Raw genomic sequence first — 19050 nt, 5'->3', positions numbered from 1 at the left:
AGAGCATCACTGATGTTATTGCAGGAACAGCTCCAACCACTGCACCACCAGTGCTGTCACTGCTAGTGGATTGGGCTGTTCTGCTGAGCAGTGTTTTGTTTTATTTTTCAAATAAAGGATGGAAGATTATGAAATTATCCTCCTTTGATGGTATGAAACCCTGATTTTATAATCATGACTCTAATTATGGCTCTTGAGCTTTCGAAGTTTGTTAACATCATTAAAACATTTACCCTGGGCAGATAACAGCAAGCATTAGCAGGAGAGCTGTCTTTTAAAGATGAAAACAGATAATAGGACCCTCTTAAGGGTTCTGTGGGCAGACTGAATTCCAAGACTGTAATGACGCACCATATGCTCCAGCCACGCAATCTATCAGCCAGCAATTAGGTTAATGTTGGTGAAAGGGCCACTTAGCCCAGCAATCAGCACCCTACAGCTCTGCCGAATGCATCATTTTGTAACAAGGTACCTGCTGGGAATTTGGCTTTTATCAGGAATTGGGATCAGGTGTATCAGGTAGCTCATGCCCCACCCCGTGCCCCATTATGATGGCTGGTGCTGTACAGCAGCTGCTTTACTGGCAAATCATAGAATCATAGAGTAGTTTGGGTTGGAAGGGACCTTAAAGCTTATCCAGTTCCAACCCCTGCCACGGGCAGGGACACCTCCCACTAGAGCAGCTTGCTCCAAGCCCCTGTGTCCAACCTGGCCTTGAGCACTGCCAGGGATGGGGCAGCCACAGCTTCTCTGGGCACCCTGTGCCAGCGCCTCAGCACCCTCAGTGAAGAACTTCCTAAGATCTAATCTAAATCTCCTCTCTTTCAGTTGAATATTACATATTCAGTAGATATATTCAGTGTTTCCCTCCCTATATAGAACTTGGTGTATCCTTGCTTCTTGTGGGAGAAAACCCTCACTCTCCTCTCCTGCCTGTGGGGTGTCAGGAATCACTTCATCTTCCTTTGCCTATGTGCTGGCAGGAGCAGAGATGATTGCTCTCAAATGCCAGCCCTCCATCCTAGCCCACCGCCTGGCAGCACAGCAACCCTGCCAGGCTGCAGCAGGAGAAGCAATGAAATAGCAGAGAGGTTCACGGGCAATGTCTGGCTCAAAGGCAGAGAGAGGAGCACGTGGCAGATGAAGGCACGCAGCTGAGACGCTTCAGTTCCTGTTCTCCAAAGGCAGCATCTCTCTAGGCAACTCGTTTTGATATGCAGCAATAAGGACGTTCACATTAGAGCTCTTGACTACATGTGTGTATTTTGTTAGGCCTCCTGGCATCACCTGTGCATGCTCATCTGCAGGTTATTTTTCTTCCTTTAGTCTATTTTATGTTATTTGTAGTTAATTCAGTGCTGCTGACGGCAGCTGACATGCTGCCTCCACAAATTGGAGCCTTGTATGTGTTGGCACTTCATTGGCAGAGGAGTGAACAGTTTCCCTGCTGCTCTGCAGAGGTGCCTTTAGCCTCATGTGACAAACAATGCTCTGGCTCATCCTCTGACCCCACTGTCAGGGCCAGACACCAAGTGTCTCATCCCTGCGTTCCCCTGCCCCAAGGCAGGTTGCTCCTGTCCTCAGATTTCCAATGCCCAACGGGATTCTCTTGGATTTGTCTTCCCACTGCTGCTGCAGGAGCAGCATCCATCCCCTTTAGGTACAGCTAGAGAGCCCCACCAGCTGACATCCCTTTGCAAACCCCTCTCAAACCTGACAGGCATTCGCTCAGTCTCGTCTCCAGTCAATGTTACACATCCCCTGGGTTATGTACCATACCCACAGGGCCATGAGTTGTTTCCTCATCTTCCAGCCTGGCCTGCTGGGGTTAACCCAGCAGCTCGCCCTGTCCTTAAGTGCCCACAGGGCTGAGCTGGCCCACGGGAGGAGCGGATCAGTGTCTCCCCAGCAAATGCTGCTCTCCAGGGCTGTCTCTATCATTCCCAAGCAGGTTTCTCCTTTTTTTGATTAACTGGGAGACTGCAGCGTGAGCTGTTCCCTTAATGAACTCATCTGTTACTCTGAGGACTTCGCACTCGCTTTGCTGCTGGCTAATATATTGCCATTAGAGCTCTGCTTTGCTCTGGAGTTTACAGCTTGTAATAATTATGTCTAATTTTGATTTTTTTTTTTCCCCTTTAAATTATAACATGGGGTAAAAATAGACTCAGTAATTAACTTCCCCCAAAGAGGTAGATACCAAAGTTAAGGAAGAGGGGGAAGAAAGGGAAGGAAAAAGAAAGCCAGCCCTGCATGGGCACTGTTGGCATCTCCTGCCAAAGAGTCCCTGTGGCCTTTCTGCTTCCAGGATCGTCTGTGAAATGGGGCAGGCTCTTCCAGGGATCAGCTCCGGCCCAGTGCTCCTGTGCATCGGAGAGTGCAAACCAGAGTTCACAGCCAAGTCCACGCAGCAGTACATGTTTGTGGTGAGTGTCCTATGAGGGTGGGGGGGTGAGGGCAGCACGTGTGTCCCATGGGAACAGCTGGGTCAAATGGATAGGGTTCAACACCAGAAGGCAGTCCCAGAATTGCCATCTTCCCTGTGGCACTGCACAGTTTTGGCAGCCCAGCCTGTAAATGTCTACAGAATACACGGGATTTAGGTGGGAACCTAAACCCAGGGTTCCCACTGGCTTTGGTCTCAGCTTTGCACCACCAAAGTACTGACAAACTTCCCTACAGTTCTAGGCTCACTCTTTGCAAGCGCACTGGTGTACTCCCGGCAGGAGCCTTACACAGATCATAGAATCCCAGAGTGGTTTGGGTTGAAGGGACCTCAAAGCTCCTCCAGCTCCAACCCCTGCCACGGGCAGGGACCCCTTCCACTGGAGCAGTTTGCTCCAAGCCCCTGTGTCCACCCTGGCCTTGAACACTGCCAGGGATGGGGCAGCCACAGCTTCTCTGGGCACCCTGTGCCAGCGCCTCAGCACCCTCACAGGGAAGAATTTCTTCCTTACATCTAACCTGAATCTCGCCTTTTTCAGCTTAAAGCCATAACTTTGCTCTGTACCTGGGGATTTTCTGTGCATGAGGAATTGTCAAGGAATTGGAGTCAGCACTGGAAATATTCCTGTTTGCAATGAAGGGATGTTGGTACCTTGGTACGTAGTTAATGGGAGTAAATCCAGGGTGCTGCTTCTTGCTGGTTTTGAAGACATTTTTATACAGACCTGTGTGTACATACAGGCACCAGTATGCCTTTTTGCATGAACCCAGAAACAAACAGGACAGCAAGCACTAGAGACCATCTGCTGCAGCTCGGGTACTGCTACAGACTTAACTCTGAAAACAAACTATATCTGAGTTAGTTTCTGTGTCTCTAGATTTAATTCTACCCTTTTGGATGGAAGGGTAATTCTGCATCCAACTATTATGGGCTTTTTGGTTTTCCCCCCTCCAAGGATGCTGGTTCAGTGTAAGCTTTCTCCCTGCTTCTTGGCTTGGTGGCTTCCATTGGTTGAGTGGGTCATTTATTTCCCTTGTTTAATTAGCAGCCTTTTGATTCATAAACTACAAAGGTACAGCTGAGCTTTCGCGTACCTCCAGTTTTGCCTAAACAGGGCGCTTCATCCTGCCACACTGATTCTGTGCTCCGTGGAATCTGTATGCAGGGAAATGCCAGCACTTCCCAATTGCCCACAATCTGTAAACTAATGGAGAGATAAACCAGGCTAACCCCTGCCACCCCCTATTAGTGTTGTATCCCACACCCTCCCCTGGGGTTTCAGTTATTCCACAACATAGCAGGGGTGCAAAATACCACCACATTTTGCTCGAGTATGCCAGAAGCTCTGATCATCACAGGGCAGTGCCAGTATAGTCCCCAGTTCCCCCATTATCAAAAGGCAGGTTCCCATGTGACACAAGGAGGAATCTCTCTTGCTTTGTGTTAAATAATAACCAGGAGCCAGCGGAAGGTAATTGTGGAGATGAATCTTGGAGGAGTATCTTGCAGGAACCCAGTAACATATGCTGAGCACCATCATCCTTTGCATTATTGCTTCTGATTTCCAGCACTTACTTGATTAGATCGTTTCTTTTTCTCAGGCACCTAAAACTTCCAGCACATCACTGCCTTTTGTTAGTTGGCCTTTATTTTTCTCTTTAGTGCTGCCACAGATTCCATTACAGCTGCTTTATGCTGTTAAAGTCAGTAGTAAAATTGATTGGTACCTTAAAGCAGAGCTCTGTTCTGACCCCGTGAGGGTTTATACCTTCATGAGCTCATCTGGAGCCTGACATGGTGCAGGAGCAATGCTGTCACCTGAATTACACCCATTTTATCTGGGGAGGTGGAAGCTTGGAGCCGTCTTGGTCTGTAAATCTGTCATAATTATCACCAAATCAAGAGCTGAAGATGGAAAATCTTTATTAAGCTCTCAGGCCCTCATCCAATGCCAGCTGCAACCCAGCCTTAGGATGGGGCTGAAGGAGGAGGGAGGCTGTGGTGGGCTCTCTGCCTGCAGTGTCACAGCATTGCAGCTTGCTCCCAACTCACTTTAGGGCACAGTTGCCAGCGTTGGGCTGGAGGCTGAAGGAGGTTTCTGATGCAGAATTGTACATGGAACATCCTTTGAATGTGGTGTTTGCATTTTGAAATTGTTCCTCTTGGTTGTATGAAATGGTCCCCAGCCTGCCCAGTGTAACCATTGCTATCCCCATTCTATAGTCTGCTATTGCCATTAGCCGAGGTAACCATCAAATATCCTCAGCTGGAAGGGGACCCATAAGGATCATTGAGTCGACTTTGACCCCAGCTAGAATAAGAACTGGGAGCTGCCAATGAGCAGCTGAAAGATGAATCTTTCCCTCCTGCACCATTATCCCATAATAGCCCGCAACAGGGTGAATTGTATGTTTTATTCTCTGGTCTATTGAGGAGTCAGGGTCAAACAGGCCTGAGCTGCTTTGGCAAATGCTGTGGCACCCAGAAAACACATGTTGCATTGTGAAACCAGTAAAGAAAACAGGACAAACTCTGGGAGCTGCCAAGCAGGTGGTGCCAGGGGAGCAGAGCTGGGAGGCTGCCAGGCTTTGCAGATGAGAGTCATAAGGAGGGGAATGCGGAAGCATTAGGAAAACAATTTGGTAATATCCACTGATTGAAAACAAATAGAAAGGTGCCTGCTGTCTGCAGACTCTATGAAGAGGGATAAAAGCTCACCCGGTGCAAGGTAGGATGAAGACATTGCTGCAATAACATCACCAGTTTGCTAAGGATGTCTGTCCATCAGCAATGGGAAACAGGCTCTGCCCCTACAATACCACCACAGGGGGTTCATGTTAAGCTGGAGCTGCCTTTTGTTAAAGGCCTGTAGTGTTGCCCATGACCCTGGTGGGGGGTTTTTTGATGCGTTACCACATTGGCAAACTTGAAATATTTAGGTTCAGATTTCCAGCATGGCAGTTTGCCAGGCTTGGGATATATACAGCTTTTGAAACTGCAGTGCAAACAGCTTACCTTTGTGTAAAGACTGAGTTGAAGGTAAATACCTAATTTTGCCAAGGCTAAATTTACACTCAGTTTGTTGAACCACATTTTATCTTTCAGAGCTGTGTTCAAAAATGTAGCAGGAGATTTGTCACATATCCAGGACACATCTTCTCTTTTGCTTTTCCATTCTAAAAATGATACCTGCACTCAGCCAGAGCATAAAGATACTCTGGAGAGGATGTTTCTTTGTCTGGCGCGGTCCCTGGACTCACAGCATCTTCCTTCAGAGCACTGAGTTTGTCCTTTGGTTTCTCCAGACTCCAGCAGTGAGTTTCCTGAATCCAAGTCGTGGTCCAGAGTCGGGAGGGACAATGGTGACCATCTCCGGGCACTACCTGGGAGCCGGCAGCCGCGTGTCAGTGCTCCTGGGGAACCAGACCTGCGAATTCTACGGGTAAGGGATCGAGCCGTGTCATGGAATTCTGTGTCCTGGAACCCCAGACTGGGTTGGGTTGGAAGGGACCTTAAAGCTCATCCAGGTCCAAACCCCTGCCATGGGCAGGAACACCTTCCACTAGAGCAGCTTGCTCCAAGGCCCGTCCAACCCGGCCCTGAACACTGCCAGAGATGGGGCACAGCATCCCGGTTATCAGGGCTACAGCACAGTGTATCTCCTGTAGCTGAACACGCAGCCACGGCAAAAAAACTCATGTGGGAACCCCTGAAGGCTCCCATTTCCTATTACCTGAAACCATCTTTGCCATACTGTGACTGAGCCTTGCTTAGCAAGGGAGGGACTGCATGAGTATTAGTGCTTCCATTATTTCACATTTCCTGCTGTTACAATGTTAACTGGTCCAAACGTCTTCAGTGAACATCACTGCGATTTCAGAATGTTTATAATGGTGATCAGGACCTGCCCTGAGCCTGGTTAATCTGAAGAACATGCAGCATTTATAAAGAACAACTGGTTTCTCTTTTCACAGATCAACAACTTGCATTACTTTTATTGCAGCCACCTGCACATCCCTCAACCTCCCAGAAATGGTCAGAACAAGGGGTGGGCTTCTGTGTGGCAGAGCAAAGCGAGGATGTGCACACACCTTCTTGCTGAGAAACTTTCACAGCCATCCATCTCCTCAGGGATTTCTATGGCAAATTTGCCTTTTAGCCAGCAGTGTAAACAGAGAGCTGACATTTGCAGGGTTTAATGGGTTTTATTGGGGCTTAGTTAAAAAAAGATACACGCCGTGCACATCTGCGTGCATCGTACATCTGTGTGCATACACATCTATGCCCTGTACCAACCCAAAGGTGACAGGGTGCATTTCAGAGCGTGGGGAGCCTAAGCAAAGTGGTGTGATGTGCAAAGGGACTGTCCGATCAGGCTTCCCAGGAGGAACCATGGAAGTTCCTCAGAAAGAAAAGACCCCTGAAGGTGAATTTCTTATCTGGAAGACTGAGAGGTTCACTATGGGAGCTGTGGATGTCGAGATCATACAATCACAGAATGGTTTTGGTTGGAAAGGACATTAAGATCATCCAGTTCCAACCGCCTGCCACTGGCAGGGATGCTCCCACTAGATGAGGTCGCTCAAGGCCCCATCCAGTATAGCCTTGAACACTGCCAGGGATGTGGGAGCATGTTGGGATATTAGTGCTTATTCTGCATCCATCCTAGAGTGGTGCTTCAGGACGTCCCAAGGTCTTCAAGTGCAGATCAGTTCACTGTAACCAATGCACCAACATTTCTTCCCTCATCCAAAGCAAAGGTGCCAGATTGCTGCCCCAGATGCACGCGGGTAACAGTGTTCCCACCGACAGAAGCAGCCTTGGAAGCTGGCCTGCAAGCAGCATCAGCCCTGTGGTATAATCCCTTAAATATATGATTATATTCAGGCAACCTGCAGACAGTGACCTGCAAAACCTGGAAGAATTGTGAATAATCTGTATGGTCTAATTACAGCAGGCAAGCAGAAACTTAAACAAAGCCAGGGCAGTGTATGAATGGCACCATCCTTCATGTGGGGTCATGCTGTGCACTTTGTTTTGCTTGGACTGTTTGGAGGCAATGAACTTCAACTGGACTTGAGGGTGTGGGGGAGCCTGATTAGATGAAGCAGCTTCTAATGAGATTCACTCTAATTACAGCTTCCTCCATTCTCCCCTCTCTGCTCAGAGGAGTGGGTAGATTCACCATGACGACATGCTAATAGCATGGAAAGCTAATTAACTGATCACAGAGAGCTGAGAGCAGCCCTGCCAGCAGTGAGGTGTCGCTCTGGATCTTGTGCCAGAGCTAAGCAGGCACTGTAGACTAGCAGGGCTGGGCAGAAAGCAGGCAGCTCTTCAGCAACCACAGAAACACATAGAGAAGCACCAAGGAGGGTGGGGAAATGCACTTCTCAGACAAGGATGCCATTGTGGTTAAATGAAACCTAGGTGGAGAATAAGAATGAGACCAGAGGGGAGGAGGAGAGCAGGAAGGGGTAGACAATTGCATCAACAGAAATAGTCCAGTCCAATCTATTTGAGATATTTTAGGAAGTTGTTTCTGTTCCCTGGGTTATGGTGGATGGGCGTGCAAAGGTGTGCCCTGGGAATATTGCAGTACCTGCTGTTAGATACCCCTTGGAATGCCCAGTGCCAAGTGATGTGCCTGTACTCCTTAGGGAGTGTCTGAGGGACCTTGGAAGGGGCCCACAGAGCATCCCCTTACCCAGGTACAGACACCAGAGCCTTGCTGGAAGCAGAGCAGGGGCACGGCTGCACTTGGGCCTCCAATATTCATGCTTCTTGAGCTGTGCAGCCTCTAAGGGTGAGGATGGGGAAGAGTGGACATTAAGTAGTGCCAGGTTTTGATTTGAATGCTGTGCTGCAGAGCTGCCTGCCCTCTCCCCTGTGAGAAGCAAAAACTAAATGGGCCACAGAAGCAGCATGGCCTTTCTGGCAAGCCAGAGGCAGGTTTGGGCAGGCAGGACAACCCGCAGGTGGCCCTACAGGACACCGGCCTTCAAGGGATGTTGCTCCAGCAGTTTTGTATGAGCAGTGTCCAGGCTCACCACAGAGCTGTGCAGATCCTTGCAGCTCTGTCCCAGCAGCGGGAGCATCGCTGCTTGGATCTCATTCCCCTTCATCCACCCATCCATCCTTCCCTCCCTCCATCCCTCCATCTATCCCTCCATCCCTCCATCCATCCACCCACCAGTGCCTTTGTGCTTTGACAGCTCCTCTCTTCTCTGCTGCCTTGACCTCTGGGGCTTCACTGAAAGCAGATGGTCTGTTGTGTCCAGCCAGCCAGTGCCAAGGCCGAGGTCACCCCTGCTTTGATGGGGACACAAAGGCAGAAGGCAGTGGTGACGGTGGCATCGCCCTTCCCAAGGGGCTTCGTGTGCTCCATTATGCTGCTCACAAGAGCCCATGTATGCAGTGGGGTGGGAGGGGAAGAATTTAGCTTTTGAGTGAGCTTATGCATCCCATTTCAAAAGCAGCCATCTGTTTTCACATGCCCAGCAGAAGGCAGCAGGTTCACAGAGGGATGCAGGAGGCTGCAGTTTGGCACAAAGAGTAATTTCAGGGAGCCTGCGCTTCTCTTTTGGTGGGCAGACAGAGTCCCTTTCCATGCCAGTGAACCTCTCCTGCCCATCTCAGGAGCTCAGCCCCTTTCAGGTATCAGAGTGTAGGGCTGGCTGATGGCTCAGCCTTTTAGTGAGCTGCAGGTCAGCACTAGGACCAAGGGGTTCCTGCCCTTATGCTGTGACTGCCCATTAAGGCTTCCCTGGCTTCTCTCTTGCACAGGCGATCCATGAACGAGATCGTCTGCGTGTCAGCTCCATCAGCCCATGGCCTGGGGGCTGTTCATGTCTCTGTCAGCGTGGACCGGGCTCAGCTGGAGAGGACTTTGCTGTTTGAGTACATTGACGATCCAAAGGTGCAGCACATTGAACCTGAGTGGAGCATTGCCAGGTAACAAAAAGCTCTGACATAATTTCCTTGGCAAGCAGGAGGGTAAACCAGCATGCCTGGTCTGGGTTTTCTCTCTCAGCCTGTGATCTGCCAGGTCAAAAGAGGGTCAATTTGAAAATGCACATCCCATCCTGGATTTGTCAGGGCTGTGCGTGTGCAGCATTTGCAGTTACCAAAAATCAGGTCCAGAGTTACTATCAAGTAGCTGCGATTACCAAGGCAATTACAACAGCAGCAGTCTGCCCACAGATTCTGGGAGCACGAATAAAGCCAAGATCACTTCCATCTGCTGAAGAAGTGCACAATTGCTCATTAAAGGCTCCTTCTCATAGTCCTGCAATAAAACAAAACCAGCAAGCACCAAGAAAGGAAAAAGCTGATGCTAATCAACACATAGTGTTTATTCCAGATTCACTGCTTGGTACAGAGTGACCGGTGCTGTCACTTCACTGTGGCATCATCACTGCTAAAAACCCTATGCCAGCCTCATCCCCTGGGGTTACTTTAATGGTTGTGCTCACACAGGCTGAAACATAGCAATTCATTTCAAATTCCAACTGTTTTTTAAAATTGCCCCTGAATGAAGGGCACAGCAGGCTCTGAGGTGTTTGCTTTGAGCCCCAGTTCAAGATAACGTCTGGTCTGGGGTGAGATGGGTTTCGTGGGCTGGTTCAGGAAGCCAGAAGTGAAACACTTTACACAGAGGCACTGGCTGTAGGAGAACTGGGGTTGTGTCCTACCTGGCCCACATGGCATTGGGGCTCTTCATCCCTCCCCTCCCAAGTGTGACAACTTGCTGCATCTGCAATCCAGATGCAAGTGCATGTCAGCTCCTTCACTGCACATACCGTTCATTGTGTTCCTTAAAAACATCACTATGTAAATCATTAACCACTGTGATTAATGTATTGTCTTACATATTTAGTCTCAGCTCAGTTGATTTCTTTGGTCCCATTTCTCATCCTGCTGCCTTGCAGTGCTGTTAGGTGGGAGAAAGCTGCGAGTATAAAATCTTGCTGACTTTGGACCCCCCTCCCCAGTGACTCAGGGAGTGGGAATTAATCCATGCTGTCTCCTGGTGCCTGAAGTGTCTGCAGAAAACATCTTTCTGAGATCAACAAGCATCCTTCTTGTCAAGCAGAGCCTCTCTCCACAGCATTAATCAGGTGTCTCCTGGTTCTCCACAGCGGACACACACCTCTGACTGTTACCGGCTCCAACCTGGATGTGATCCAAGAGCCAAGGATCCGCGTCAAGTACAATGGGAAGGAGTTTGTCAACGTAAGTAGCTGCTGTCAGCACGGTGCCTGGGAGCATCCCTTGCATGGGTTCTCCCCACCTGGGTGCACACATGCACTGGTTACTGGTGAGGCTTGCCATGGTAAAGCTGCTTTGGGGTTGTTTCCCTAGATTTACCGAAACTGGGAACGCTGGAAAGAGGGATTCTTACACACACAAATTACTTCTTCAGCAGCACAGTAACTGCCAAGGGGTTTTCAAAGCTAGAAATGGAAGCCTCCAGTCTGGATCATCTCAATCACATCAAATTCTGTCTTGGGTCAGATAAAGTTTCACTCTGAAATTCCCCATTTTGTCCGAGGCCCTGAAACCTTTCCTCTCCCCAGCACCTTTGATTTCCAGTCCCTAGCTCAGGTCTACAGGCACATTATGATGGGAAGCCCGTGTAGCTGCCTCCATCATTCCCAGCTGCTCCACACTTCCCATTTTAGTCCTGCTCTTTCTGTAAAAGCCCAGAGTAGGCGCTGAGACCTGCCAGCTCTGAGGCTGCTATGTTTAACTAGTCTCTCCCTAGCTGCCTCTCTATAAATAAACCTCCTACTGCCACAGCTCTGGGCCCAGCAAACCTGTACCAGCCCAGGGAGGGGAGGAGAGAGGGAACCACTTCTGAACAAGAAGCTTTCAGGCTGCTTTTGCAGCTCAGTCACTGCAGTAAGGCCAGAGGCTGCTTCCCTGTATCCACCTCACCATGTGAAGGATGCTGGACATGGGGCTCTGGGTATTCTGGTGAAGCTGGGTGTTATTTTTAAGGCTCTTTTCCTTCCTCCCTTTTATCACTCTAATATTCCCAAAGCAAGGAGTCGGTATAGCAGAATTTGGGCTTGATCTGGAATGCCACCTCCTTCCCCAGTCTGTTTTGTTTCAGTCCAAGGGTAAGAAACTGAAATGAATCCCTAGGTAAGTGGGAACTAAGCAACGTCCTTTTATGCTACAAATACAGATTGTACCTCCAGAACCTGCAGAAATTATTCTGACCAAGTAAAATTGCAATACGCTGTTTCTATGCAGTGATCTTTCTCACTGAACCTGTATTATCTTGGAAAGGGCAAATCACTTAGCAGTCTTTCCTATTCCCTTTCTCCCTTCCCCTCTGAAGACCTTTTTCATTGGAGCTCTTTTTAAAGAGACATCTAATTTTGTTGCTAGCACTTGCAGTTACAGTGCTGCAAAAATAATCCTGAAGACACAAAATAGAGTGAAATTAAATTTTCCACTTATGGAGGGAGGCCAAACGGTTGGGCTCTTGCTGCTTTATAAGGCAAGAGCCTCATAAATCAGCCAGTTCCCTGCTTCCAGGCCTGGAGAAGCTGTGGGTGTCCTCAGCCTGGCAGGAGATGACCTTCATGTTACCTCCAGCCCACAAGTGCCAGACAGTCATTCCTCTCCCTTGCTGGGAATTGCCTCTAATCACCAGTTTGTAGCCGGAAGCAGGTATTTGCTGTGGGTCTGTTTCTCTGGGCTTTCCAGGGCGTATTTAAGGAATCAGAACATGGTTGTGCAGGTCAAGGTAAAGTTTCCCCTGCCATCTTTCAAAGCATCACCTTCCTCCCAGGTCTGCAAGGTGGTGAACGCTACAGCGCTGTCCTGCCTGGCTCCCCCCCTCACCTCCGAGTATCGGCCCGGCCTGGATGCTGTGGAGCGGCCAGATGAGTTTGGGTTTATCTTTAACAATGTGCAGTCCCTCCTGGTCTACAACGACACCAAGTTCATCTACTACCCCAACCCAACGTTTGAACTGCTGAGCCCAACCGGGGTGCTGGAGCAGAAGCCAGGGTCACCCATCATCATGAAGGTAAGGAGACCTTTACTCAACCCATGGGAAGAAACAAAAAAAACAATCCCAGATTTTTATTCCCTCCTTGGAGAATGGGATACCCTGGATGGAGTCCCATCATTTGTACAAGGAAGGGAATGAGGCAGAAATGAGAGAAATGCATCTTTGTACAGTCTTCTCTCCCCTTGTCCCTAGGGCAGAAACCTGTGCCCACCCGCTCCTGGAGGAGCAAAGCTCAACTACACCGTGCTCATCGGAGAGACACCCTGTGCTGTCACTGTCTCTGAGACCCAGCTGCTGTGTGAGCCACCCAATCTCACCGGACAGCACAAAGTGATGGTGAGGGACCAAACACTCCTTTCAGCATCCTTTCCCTCCCTCTTTCCCATCCTTTTGCCCCCTTCTCTAGCTCCCTGATGCACTTGGATATTGAGTGCAGTTTCTTGTCCAAGGTTTGGTAGGATCTTTATTGCTGTCTAATTGGAAATACAAAATACTGATGTGGATTAGCATGGACAAACTTCTCTCCCTGAGGGAACCTACTACCAAAGCCTTCTAGAAGGAACAAATCTTTCTGGAAATGCCTTCAGCACTAGTTATCATCCTTTCTGTGGTGCTGCATAGCATTCCTTCAGTAAGTGAGATCACTGGCATTAAACTGAAAGAGGGCAGATTTAGATTAGATTAGGAGTATATTCTTAACTATGAGGTGGTGAGCACTGGCACAAATTGCCCCATCCCTGGCAGTGTTCAAGGCCAAGGTGGATGGGGTTTGGAGCAACCCGCTCTAGTGGAAAGGGTTCCTGCCCATGGCAGGGGGTTGGAAGTGGATGAGCTTTAAGGTCCCTTCCAACACAAACCATTCATGATTCTGTGATTTTCAGTGGGTTGTGTTCTCCCTCCTGTTGGGATTTTGACAGTCCTTCTAGCCAGACCTGATCTGCAAAGTGGATGGGAAGGTTTTCCTTTTCCTAAAGCAGAAGCAGCTAGGAATATCTGAACGCTGGAGTGGTTGAATCAGTGGCCTCATGCAGGATAACAGTCGGTGTCCTCCTCTGCTTTGGTTTTGGGCATTGCTGCTTCCTCTGATCCACTCGCAGCTGCCGAAGTGCTTGAGTGGAGCCCAAACGAGATTGTAATTGTGATTTATTTCCCTTTAAGTTCAGCATCCAAAACATATTCACATTATCACAGTGTGATGCACAGAAGCGCAACCTGGCTGAGAGCTGCTTACATCTGTGGCCGGGGCACATCCAAGAAAAGCCTGTCCTGGCATTAACCTCCAGCATGTTTGCTCTTTAGCTTTCACATCTCTCCCCTTCTCTGTTCTCTCTTTCCAGTCACTCTGGTTTCTTGTCAGTGAAATTATCACTAGGTTGCGTATGTCCACACTTTACAAAAGGGAGTTGAAAGCTTATAAAATGAAAGTCAAATGGAGCCATCAGATAGTAAGAACAAAGCCCAGATAGTGAAGGGCTGGCACATTTATCATGACTTGAAGCCTCCCTGTGTTCGCATAAGCTACACCCTCTGTTTGAAGGCAACTGGAGTTGCTATATTCTTGGCTGAAACACAACTCTGTTCAGTGCTTCTGTAGGGATCTGCACAGGCCATGTGGTGTGTACTCAGGCTTTGGGACTGGCTGACACCCTTAGCTAAAGCTGCTGGTTACCTCCATTGTGCTTCGTAGGTGCGTGTTGGTGGTATCATCTTCTCCCCTGGCTCGGTGAGCATCATCTCAGACAGCCTCCTGACCCTGCCAGCCATCGTCAGCATCGCAGCTGGAGGCAGCCTGCTCCTCATCATCGTCATCATCGTCCTCATTGCCTACAAGCGCAAGTCCCGAGAGAACGACCTGACACTGAAGAGGCTGCAGATGCAGATGGACAACCTGGAGTCCCGAGTGGCCCTGGAGTGCAAGGAAGGTCAGTACAGACCAGGCACACTCTGTGTGCTACAGCTCCATGCCGTGCTCCCCAGCTCGCCCCAGGAGAGCCCCCCCCATTACCTGATGTTTGTGGTGAGGAATGGAGTTCATGCCCCGCCACGTTTGCCCCCCAGACAAGCTGCAGCAGGGTGGGCAGCCACAGGTGTGTCAGCAGCAGACACAGCTTTGCTGCGTCATGTGCAGAGAATAGGATTAGAGCTTGATCCTCCTTAAGCGACATGCCTGGATGGTGCTGGAGGGATGGTGCGAGCCCCAGGGTGTCCAACACAGTATGACCCCTTGTCTAATGGCCTTTTAGTACAGGGCTTTTAAAAAGGCACAGACATATGGGGGAGAAAAGGTTTGGACCCCCAAGAAACAGTGTGCATCCCAAATGGAAAGCAGAGGAGGATGGGAAAGCTGCTTCAGTCCCTCCTCCAGTCTCTAAGATGTGAGCCCAGAGCAGTGTGAAGCTCCTCAGCATTTATTTCTGGGGAATCTTGTGTGTTATTTGGACTAGATTTCAACACAGACAAGTCTTGCCCCTTCAGTGAGGCAGCTGCACCTGGCTGCTCTGCATGAGAGTGAAGGTAGAGGTGTGCAGACATCTCTGTAGCTGGTGGGTGAGAGGAGAAGCATTCTGCTGTAGTTCTCTGTGTCCTTCCAGCTGGAAGGGAGCTTAGTGAATTAAAGAAAAATAAATCAAAAGCTGCAAATTCCATAGTGTGGCCTGTTTCTAGAGAGCATCACACTGGATTTGTTCAGCTAGTTTTAAAAGGATAGCCTTGGAAGCACAGGACAAAAAATGAGATGTATTCAGGCGAGAACACCACCTGGGCATGGGCACAGCCTTGCTGGGGTACAGAGACCTCACTGAGCCAGCATTTCATACTTTGGAGGATGAACACAAGGCCACACATAGAGCTGTATAACACGGTGATGTTATGTAGCAAGTGGAAGAATAAATCCCTTCCTGACCCCTACAGTAAGCAGTTTCTGCTTGGATTTGATCTGCATGAGCTTTGATTATTTTGGCAACTGTTGACAGAGGAGGAAAGGAAGAAGAAAGGAAAATACAGGAGGCACCAAGTTAGGAAAATAGATCCTCACTTCTATCTGCAGCCTTTAAAGCTGCTGTAGGTGTGTGTACACAAGTGTGAACTGCATACAAATTAATAGGCATCTTTTGTTCTCAGCATCTGCTCTGTGCAGTGTGTGCTCTCTTGCTTTCAGCAGAACCTCTGAGGGAGAGGGTTTGTCTGAGCTACATAGCAGGGTCTCCTCCACATCGCTTTTCTGAGCTGGCCTATTTGTGGGTCCTACTCGAGGTGAGCGGACGGGCAGCCCACCCTCCCCCAAAGCCTGGCCTCCCTGAGTTCACATGTGCTTCTCTCTTGTTCCATTCTCCCTCAACAGCTTTTGCAGAGCTGCAGACGGATATCAATGAATTGACCAGTGACCTGGATCGCTCTGGGATCCCATACCTTGACTACCGGACCTATGCCATGAGGGTCCTTTTCCCTGGCATTGAGGACCATCCTGTCCTGCGGGAGCTGGAGGTAACGTACAGCCTATGCTCAGGCCCTTCAAAGTTTCCCTGAGCTGGTGTGAAACCCAGAGCCCTTTATGCCTTCCACACAAATCTTAATGAGAGGCACTGGGATCAGCAGGATGAGCTGCCAGTTCATTTTAGCTAGGAAGCTGGTGGTTCATCTCCATCTCTCATTGCTTGATTCCTTTTGCTTTCTTCCCTCTGGTGTTGCTTTATGGGGTTTTATATTGCTATAGGCCAGCAGCAAAGCATACCACGTAAGTTACTGGTGTCCTTTTAATCTCCTCCCTATTCACTGTACTGTACAGGGAAGGCTCTGAGCCTGGGAGCATCCTGCTTAGAGCATTCTGCTTTCCATGGCATGTCCACCGGAGGGCAAATGCCGTGGCTCGGCATGGCTAGCCTGCCTGTGAGCACCTCAATGTTTTATCCACCACTATGTCTAAATACATATGGAAAATTTTCACTGGGGATACAGCAAAATGGGTGATGTGCAAGGGTCCATCGGATCCCCTTGCAGATGAGCCCTGCTCACCTGTGAGAGCACCCAAATAAATGATGGTGCTTCAAGAAACATTCTCTGCCACTGAGAGAACGTGGGGCTTCCATCCTCCATCCAGGATGCACAGAAGTACAAGCTCTGCACTCCCTCTTGGAGTATTACTCCAGTATCCTGAAAGTCGTAAGTCCTCTTGCCTTCACACAGCCCAGGGGATGGCTCAAATCTTCAGCCAGAACTGTAAGAGGAAGAAGCAATGCTTGCTTGTGCTCCGTACGGCTGCACTGCTTTACCAGGCAAGCACTACTTAGCATTAATGCATCAAATCTCATTCATCTTCAGTGGGCACCAGCAGTTGCCCTGGTGTTGGTAAAACTCATCCAGGCTTTGAACCAACCTCTCACAGCCCATTACCTGCTATTTCCAGTCCCATGCACTATGTTCACTGTTTAAATTGCCAAATAAGCCAAACAAATATGAAAGTTTTTTGTTTTACTCATGAAAAACAGAATTGCAGAAGTGATGTGCTGCCAATTACACAGTTGCTTAATTACGTAGTGTTAGTAAAACCAATACATAAGTCTCCAAGATGTTTGGTAAGGAGTTGCCTGATGCAGTTCCATCATTTTCACTTGTAATGAATTACTTCAATCTGCAACTGGCTGAAAGCCTCAATTAATTTTTTACACTTGTCCCCTAATAAAGCAATAGTCTAAATTAGTATTTAATTTACTTATAAGAGTGTCACTTTTTGTGCAGAACAAGCAGAATTATATGTTGTTTATAGGGCTGTTAGCCTCACAGTAGCAGCTTTATGACTCTGAGTGCAGTTCTGAACAATGATCATAGAATGGTTAGGGTTGGAAAAGACCTTAATATCATCTAGTTCCAACCCTTCTGCCATGGGCAGGGACACCACACACTGTCACCCAAGACTCCATCCAACCTAGACTTGAACACTGCCAGGGATGGAGCGTTCACAACATGATGAAGGTGAGCTGTACAGAAGTGCTGGGAGGGGACAGAAAAGGTGACCAGGACTCGCCAGAGACCATGTCCAGGGATGCCAAGACTTTGAGAGATAGGGTGCTAGCTTGTGCACTCAGGGTTAAACCATTCACCCCACCCCTAGTGATGCTCCCCTGTTCTCCCAAGCCTTGGCTGATGGGTATTCTCTCGTCCACCACAGGTCCAAGGGAACGGGCAGCAGAGCGTGGAGAAGGCCTTGAAGCTATTTGCGCAGCTGATTAACAACAAAGTCTTCCTGCTGACCTTCATCCGAACGCTGGAGCTGCAGCGCAGCTTCTCCATGCGTGATCGTGGCAACGTGGCCTCACTCATCATGACAGGGCTGCAGGGCAAGCTGGAGTATGCCACTGATGTGCTGAAGCAGCTGCTCTCCGATCTCATTGAGAAGAACCTGGAGAACAAGAACCATCCCAAACTGCTCCTGCGCAGGTAGGGCAAGTGACGGGTCTTAGGGCAGTCACTGTGCTTTCCATAAGGTTGCATGGACACACTGCTGGTGGCATCTGGGGGCTCTGCAGGACCAGGGGGCTGGCTGCAGGAGGAAAACACTGTTCATCCATGCTGGATTTTGGATGACCCACCTATTTCCTTGCCTGTCTCCATGACACAAGATTAACTTAGCGTTTTCACAGATGGCTGAACAGGGTTTTGAACTGGACCACAGAATTACAAACGGGTTTGGGTTGGGAGGGACCTTAAAGCTCAACCAGTTCCAATCCCTGTCATGGGCAGGGACACCTTCCACTAGAGCAGGTTGCTCAAAGCAATCTGGCTTATTTCTCACGTCTGTCCAGTACCTGCGGACCTTGTCTCACATGAGCTGTGCTATTAAGATCGTGAGTAGACCATTAAAGACCTAGTGAAGAGGGGTACTTCCTGGATGGACAATGCCATGCACTGCCCCTAGAGCTGTAAGGGAAAAGCAGGCTGCATCTCCTTCTTTATGTGCTGCGGGGGCAAGGTGGGGTGTGACAGCCTCTGCCCCAGGGATCTCTGCCAGGGCAGCTGCAGCTTTCCCCTCGTCCGCTGCCAGGCAGGCAAGGGTTCTGCTGTGCTCCCCCTGAGGCTTTGCTGCCCCAGGCGACTTGAGTGTTGCAGGTGGCATTGCCACCTTGGCCCCGGGCAGGCTTTTGGTCATGTCCTTCTGTTCCACCTGCCTCTTCTTGGTTTTCTGGGGCACGGCCACAGGTGGGAGCAGAGGCTTCCTCTCTTTGCCTGTGCCTGTGCCCTGCAGAGCTGCCTTGAATCCTCTGCTGCTCTGTGGGGCAGGTGCCTGTCTCTGTCTCTGTGCTGTGGCCTCCTGCTTGCTGAAGCCATGGGAAGCTCGTGCTGGTGCTGCTGGAGGGAGAGGTGCCTGGAGCTGGAAAGGACCTTAAAGTTCTTCCAGCTCCAACCCCTGCAACAAGCAGGGTCACCTTCCACTACAGCAGGTTGCTCCCAGCCCTGTCCAGCCTGGCCTTGAACAGGCCTTACATCCATCTTCCCTTGCCAGGGATGGGGCAGCCCCAGCTTTTCTGGGCACCCTGTGCCAGGGTCTCAGCACCCTCACAGGGAAAGAGCTTCTGCTTAC

General features: G+C 49.5%; 1 protein-coding gene across 5 annotated transcripts in view; it reads left to right on the top strand.

Moving 5' to 3' along the window:
- Nucleotides 1-17989, top strand: part of LOC133278737 (plexin-A2) — a 178730-nt gene extending 160741 nt beyond the window's left edge. For all 5 annotated transcript variants that reach the window (XM_061471820.1, XM_061471817.1, XM_061471821.1 and 2 more), the window contains 9 exons: nt 2309-2426; nt 5752-5888; nt 9233-9400; nt 10588-10681; nt 12252-12491; nt 12669-12812; nt 14164-14398; nt 15817-15959; nt 17641-17989. In XM_061471820.1, coding sequence (XP_061327804.1) covers nt 2309-2426; nt 5752-5888; nt 9233-9400; nt 10588-10681; nt 12252-12491; nt 12669-12812; nt 14164-14398; nt 15817-15959; nt 17641-17913 — 1552 coding nt within the window. In that variant the 3' untranslated portion in view covers nt 17914-17989. The remainder of the gene's footprint in view (nt 1-2308; nt 2427-5751; nt 5889-9232; nt 9401-10587; nt 10682-12251; nt 12492-12668; nt 12813-14163; nt 14399-15816; nt 15960-17640) is intronic.
- The last annotated feature ends 1061 nt before the right edge of the window (nt 17990-19050 follow it).

The sequence above is a fragment of the Pezoporus flaviventris genome, unplaced genomic scaffold (assembly GCF_033815535.1).
Source record: "Pezoporus flaviventris isolate CSIRO_AGI_PZ_B2104156 unplaced genomic scaffold, CSIRO_AGI_Pfla_v1 ptg000069l, whole genome shotgun sequence".
Lineage (NCBI taxonomy): Eukaryota > Metazoa > Chordata > Aves > Psittaciformes > Psittacidae > Pezoporus > Pezoporus flaviventris.
This window is presented reverse-complemented; position numbering and strand designations above follow the sequence as displayed.